This window comes from Schistocerca cancellata, chromosome 2 (genome assembly GCF_023864275.1).
Source record: "Schistocerca cancellata isolate TAMUIC-IGC-003103 chromosome 2, iqSchCanc2.1, whole genome shotgun sequence".
Classification (NCBI taxonomy): Eukaryota; Metazoa; Arthropoda; class Insecta; order Orthoptera; family Acrididae; genus Schistocerca; species Schistocerca cancellata.
The window spans coordinates 1,091,214,040-1,091,220,756 of record NC_064627.1 but is presented as its reverse complement, the minus strand read 5'-3'; the positions used below and the strand labels follow the sequence as shown (position 1 = coordinate 1,091,220,756).

The 6,717-nt window shown below is 46.5% G+C and overlaps 1 protein-coding gene across 1 annotated transcript in view; it reads left to right on the top strand.

Annotated features, from left to right (window-relative positions):
• Positions 1–5,898: 5,898 nt before the first annotated feature.
• The window catches only part of LOC126163106 (frizzled-9-like), a 272,464-nt gene continuing 271,645 nt past the window's right edge, over positions 5,899–6,717 (top strand). The window contains exon 1 of the mRNA XM_049920027.1: positions 5,899–6,110. Coding sequence (XP_049775984.1) covers positions 5,901–6,110 — 210 coding nt within the window. The 5' untranslated portion in view covers positions 5,899–5,900. The remainder of the gene's footprint in view (positions 6,111–6,717) is intronic.

Sequence of the window (6,717 nt, the reverse complement as noted above, 5' to 3'; positions counted from 1 at the left end):
CGGCGGAAGGTGCACGTGCCCGTCGACCTGGGACCGGACCGCAGCGACGCACGGATGCACGCCAAGACCGTAGGATCCTACGCAGTGCCGTAGGGGACCGCACCGCCACTTCCCAGCAAATTAGGGACACTGTTGCTCCTGGGGTATCGGCGAGGACCATTCGCAACCGTCTCCATGAAGCTGGGCTACGGCCCCGCACACCTTTAGGCCGTTTTCCGCTCACGCCCCAACATCGTGCAGCCCGCCTCCAGTGGTGTCGCGACAGGCGTGAATGGAGGGACGAATGGAGACGTGTCGTCTTCAGCGATGAGAGTCGCTTCTGCCTTGGTGCCAATGATGGTCGTATGCGTGTTTGGCGCCGTGCAGGTGAGCGCCACAATCAGGACTGCATACGACCGAGGCACACAGGGCCAACACCCGGCATCACGGTGTGGGGAGCGCACTCCTACACTGGCCGTACACCACTGGTGATCGTCGAGAGGACACTGAATAGTGCACGGTACATCCAAACCGTCATCGAACCCATCGTTCTACCATTCCTAGACCGGCAAGGGAACTTGCTGTTCCAACAGGACAATGCACGTCCGCATGTATCCCGTGCCACCCAACGTGCTCTAGAAGGTGTAAGTCAACTACCCTGGCCAGCAAGATCTCCGGATCTGTCCCCCATTGAGCATGTTTGGGACTGGATGAAGCGTCGTCTCAGGCGGTCTGCACGTCCAGCACGAACGCTGGTCCAACTGAGGCGCCAGGTGGAAATGGCATGGCAAGCCGTTCCACAGGACTACATCCAGCATCTCTACGATCGTCTCCATGGGAGAATAGCAGCCTGCATTGCTGCGAAAGGTGGATATACACTGTACTAGTGCCGACATTGTGCATGCTCTGTTGCCTGTGTCTATGTGCCTGTGGTTCTGTCAGTGTGATCATGTGATGTATCTGACCCCAGGAATGTGTCAATAAAGTTTCCCCTTCCTGGGACAATGAATTCACGGTGTTCTTATTTCAATTTCCAGGAGTGTATTAACTTCTTTAGTTGTAACTAAAGTAGTAACGCCTTCTTGTTATAGAAGTAAGCCATTTCTGCGCACTGCTGCCACGTGCATTTCGTTCTCTGTCGGAAAATATTGATTGTCGGCAGTCATTATTGCATCACTTTTTCCGTATTTTATGTCCATCGCTATAATTTTAGAAGCTAAAAAGGATTATGCTCGGGTGCAGGTTCGAATCCTGCCTCGGGCATGGATGTGTGTGATGTCCTTAGGTTAGTTAGGTTTAAGTAGTTCTAAGTTCTAGGGGACTGATGACCACAGCTGTTAAGTCCCATAGTGCTCAGAGCCATTTGAACCATTTGAAGCCATTAAAAAGGATTATTAAATTGAATTATTAAAACTGAAAAATCTAAATGCTACTGTACTAATTAATGATAAGATCTGTGTGTTATTGGAAAGAAACATGCTACTAATGGATGAATCTATTGTTAACCCCGTAATCCGCAGCTACCAACGTCCATTGTTGGTTGTTGACACGTATTAATTTAAGCGCCAGTTTTAGATACATGCTAGCAGCAACATGGAGGTAGCCAAGAGACGTTGAAAAAACATACCAGAAAATTAAAAAGAGCGTTTTGCTGAAATAATGAAAATGTACGAAACTACTATTGAATCTAAATAGCACGATGTCGACACGCTAAAAAGGAAAAATGATGCTTGGGAAAAGATACACATTGAATACAACGCAGAAGCTCTTACACAAAGATTACAAGAGCAGCTGAAAGTGTAATTTGGTAGGACATGAAAGCGAAAGCAAAGAAAATGAAAGCTAAACATAATCGAGAACAATTTCAAACTGAAGGCGGAGTAGGTGAGACGAAGATCGACGATATAAGCCAAATGGTTGTTAATCTGATCCCACAGGTTTTCGAGGGGATAGCTGGAATTAACGACAATGACACATCTGAAGATAATGTGAGCCTTTCAAGCAACTTCGATGATGATAACAGCTCTGAAGATAGCAATGAAACTGCTGAAGGTGGAACTTTATCCCATAGCCATGAACCTCGCCCTGCATTCTCTGGTCGGGGCTTATCAGACGATGCGACCAGCAAAAGAGGGAGAGAACGTGCGGTTGTAGTGAAGAACCGACTGGTGTTGAAAAAAGCAGACGACCTTCATTCCTTAAAAATGCGTTTAATATGAGAGGAATACATGCAAAAATGTTATTAATACTAAGACAAAGAGAAATTATGGAAGAAGAACATAAGCTTAAAATGGAAATTATGAATAAGTTGAAGAACGTACTGGAGCAAACTTCTGGTCCCAGTTCTTCAACCAATGTGCTCGAGAAATTTGGGTTTTTGTGAATGAATAAGAAAATATTCATATTTATAAAACATCTTTTATTTCCCTGACATTTTTTTCAATTGGTTAATATGTTCTTTTTCTTGTATGACATAATATTTATGTTTGTCATTTCAGCATTGGCATTAATTTTTGATAATACCACATTCTAATTTTTATCTGAATTTGCAATATTACAAAAGAAGTCTTTTTTTTAGAAATAATCGAAACATTGTATGACTTTGTATACTCAATTAAGAAATAAAATGAATGTTAATCCTCTAGCATAAAAAAAGAAAAAAGAACATAGCTATAAAATTACACATAAATAAAATGAGTCACTTTTAACTGCAGTAGTAACAATCCGGGGGCTGATTTATTGATTTAAGAAGGAAAAGTCTTTACTCTAACTTCTAATTTTACTAGCAAACACGGCACAATTTTAGTTAAACTAATTAAGTATAATAGACATCTCTAACTTCTATTCCGAAGTTCCGTAGAACTACAGCAGCCACAGTAACATTCCCACACTTGTTTGGTTTAAATCGCATTGTTTTAGTGACAATTTGGAAACGTTTCTTCCAAACACCGAACGCTCGCTCTATACACACCTGGTAGCAATATGGGCTCCATTGTAACGCCGTTCGGCATCTGCGTGGGCTCGGAACACAGGCGTCATAAGATGTTTGGAGAGAGCATATCAACTATCTGTTGCTCATTTTCGAATTCTGAAGCAACTCTACTATTGTTTCAAATGCGCGCATCATGCGTGGAACCCGGCCAACGGCTTACCAAGTTCAAGATTTTCATATTGGTTTTACAGATGATTTGTGTACTGATAGAAAAGAAATTCTTGCGATTTCTTTATAGTTCTGCTTGTGCTCCAGAAGGAAAAAGTATGGGTATATGTACACAATCTGTGGCCCCTATGACATTTGGGAATCCAACAATTCGATACCATTCCCTTTTGTTCTATGATATATTTTCTTGACTCTGTGGCATGGACACATACAGTGGCTTAAAGGCAATTAAACTGTTCATCAAAGCGCTTCCTGCAGTAGTACTACGGATACTAATGAGATGCCCTGCTACGATTTGATAAGTAACTGTGCGAAAGATTCGTAGTCCACAAAGAAGTTACAGCCTAGCAGACAAGCCGGCCGGTGTGGCCGTGCGGTTCTAGGCGCTTCAGTCTGGAACAGCGCGACCGCTACGGTCGCAGGTTCGAATCCTGCCTCGGGCATGGATGTGTGTGATGTCCTTAGGTTTGTTAGGTTTAAGTAGTTCTAAGTTCTAGGGGACTGATGACCTAAGATGTTAAGTCTCATAGTGCTCAGAGCCATTTGAACCATTTTGAACCTAGCAGACAAAGCGCGATTCCTGTCAGAATTATGCTACAGTAACGTCTCCAGCATATCTAGCAGTAACTCAGAAACCTTTGAAACCACTGTCGCTGTACATCACAGATGTGTCACTTCTCTCCATTACAACCCTCGTTCTTGGAATGTTCACCTCTTCCTTCATCTCCATATATTCTTCGTAGTCCAGGTAATGCGCAGAATTCGACACTTAAAACGCGGAACTAAAACTTCGCGGCTTACTCTCTTACTTTACTCGTACTACTGCTTAGGAGTGAATTTTGGTCTTATTTCCTCCTTAAGTTACTAAGTTAGTAGTGTACTCTTCAATGGTACTCTCCACCAGTAATTGAGTAAATAAATTTAATTCGGAAGTAAATTAAAAATTTACTCCTGGAGTAATTTACTCCTTTAGTCCAGTACTAGCGACAGCAAGTCGCCGATTTCCTTCTCTCATAGTAACTTACTACACTACTGGCCATTAAAATTGCTACACCATGAAGATGACGTGCTACAGACGCGAAATTTAACCGACAGAAAGAAGATGCAGTGATATGCAAACGATTAGCTTTTCAGAGCTTCCACACACGGTTGGCGCCGGGGGCGACGCCTACAACGTGCGGACATGAGGAAAGTTTCCAACCGATTTCTCGTACACAAACAGCAGTTGACCGGCGTTTCCTAGTGAAACGTTGTTGTGATGCCTCGTGCAAGGAGAAGTGCGTACCATCACGTTTCCGACTTTGATAAAGGTCGGATTGTAGCCTATCGCAATTGCGGTTTATCGTATTGCAACATTGCTGCTCACGTTGGTCGGGATCCAATGACTGTTAGCAGAATATGGAATCGGTGGGTTCAGGAGGGTAATACGGAACTCCGTGGTGGATCCCAACGGCCTCGTATCACTAGCAGTCGAGATGACAGGCATCTTATCCGCATGGCTGTAACGGATTGTGCAGCCACGTCTCGATCCCTGAGTCCACCGATGGGGACGTTTGCAAGACAACAGCCATCTGCACCAACAGTTCGACGACGTTTGCACCAGCATGGACTAGCAGCTTGGAGACCGTGGCGTGTATTCGTCATCGCCATACTGGCATATCACCTGGCGTGATGGTATGGGGTGGCATTGGTTACACGTGTCGGTCACCTCTTGTTCGCAATGACGGCACTTTGAACAGTGGACGTTACATTTCAGATGTGTTACGACCCGTGGCTCTACCCTTCATTCGATCCCTGCGAAACCCTACATTTCAGCAGGATAATGCACGACCGCATGTTGCAGGTCCTGTACGGGCCTTTCTGGATACAGAAAATGTTCGACTGCTGCCCTGGCAGCACATTCTCCAGATCTCTCACCAATTGAAAACGTCTGGTCAATGGTTGCCGAGCAACTGGCTCTTCACAATACGCCAGTCACTACTCTTGATGAACTGTGGTATCGTGTTGCAGCTGCATGCTCAGCTGTACCTGTACACGCCATCCAAGCTCTGTTTGACTCAATGCCGAGGTGTAGCAAGGCCGTTATTATGACCAGAGGTGGTTGTTCTGGTTACTGATTTCTCAGGACCTATGCACCCAAATTGCGCGAAAATGTAATCACATATCAGCTCTAGTATAGTATATTTGTCCAATGAATACCTGTTTATCATCTACATTTCTTCTTGGTGTAGCAATTTTAATGGCTAGTAGTGTACTTTACTTTCACTTATTCCTAGTTGGTGCTCGCCACCCTGAATCTCATTTATCTCTCAGCATTTTAAAAATAAAGTTGTTCCAAGGAGAGTCCTTCATTCTGCAGTTTAGTTAGGTGCAAAAGTTGATGATAATGTGGGAGAGAGTGGAGAGCAACAGACGCAAGTGGGTGAGTGGGGGCGGGGGGGGGGGGGGAAGGGGTGGGGGGTTGGTACCAGCTAACGTCTGTTTGCACTCAAGGGTAATGGTCTAAGAAAGGCTGGGAACCATTGCTGTAGGAACTGGTGTCTAGTCGGGATGTGGGCGACGGTGTCTCGGCACGGCTGGGCTGAACGGCTGGTCCCGCAGGTGGCTCTGGCGGCGGCGTCCTGTGAGGAGCCGCGGCGCGCTTTGTCCTCCCCCTTCCTCACCCCACAGCCCCCCCTCCCCCGCCCTCCTCTGCCCCGCCGCTGCCGGCGGCGCGCACTCGACGCCGGGGCCACAGCCAGAGCCGGCCGGGCATTCCGTCATGCGAGACGGTGTGGTGCGGGCGCCGAGCGGCGGCGGAGCGCGCGGCGGAGGGTGCTTGTGTCTGGCGCTGCTGCTGCTGACGGCGGGCGGCGCGCGCGCGCTGCGCTGCGAGCGCATCAACATCCCCGCGTGCCAGGGGCTCGGCTACAACCTCACCACCATGCCCAACGTGCTGGGCCACGAGGACCAGATACAGGCCGAGAGAGCGGTGAGTACCAACACTGGCAGCGGCGGCGGAGCGTCGTGTGTCGCCCGTGGGCAGCAGGCGCAGTTCAGTGACTATGATTGTGCTCATCACGTGCTAAGTGTAGTGTCAACATCACCTTTCAGATTATGACATTAATGTGCGCAAGGACTAAAAAAGTACCATCACTATCGTCCCCGAGTGGAAACACGGATAGAAGTACGTCGTTTCTTCTGTCAAATTCCTTTCCGTACATATTTGTTACGAAAAAAATGGCGCAGACTACTGGCTGTGCTCTTAATTCTCTTCCAGCCTGGTGACTAGGTAACTGGCTGAAACATTCCGCTGTAGGGTCTTGAATGACTTAATTTACTATTAAAAGCGACGGCCGCTAAATTTAAGGACCAACGGGAAGATATCCATGTCACATGCGTCTGATGCTGATTTATACAGAAATATATGCAGCTATATAATAGTTTTATTTCAAAACCACAGATAGTTCACGTCTGTGTTGAAAAACACAAACAGTCCCCAGTGTCCTTACGCACCCTCAGAGGACTATGTTACAGGCGCAAGGACCTGTGTTGAGAAGTGGTACAACTCAGGTCCCCGCGTCTTTATTGATTGTACA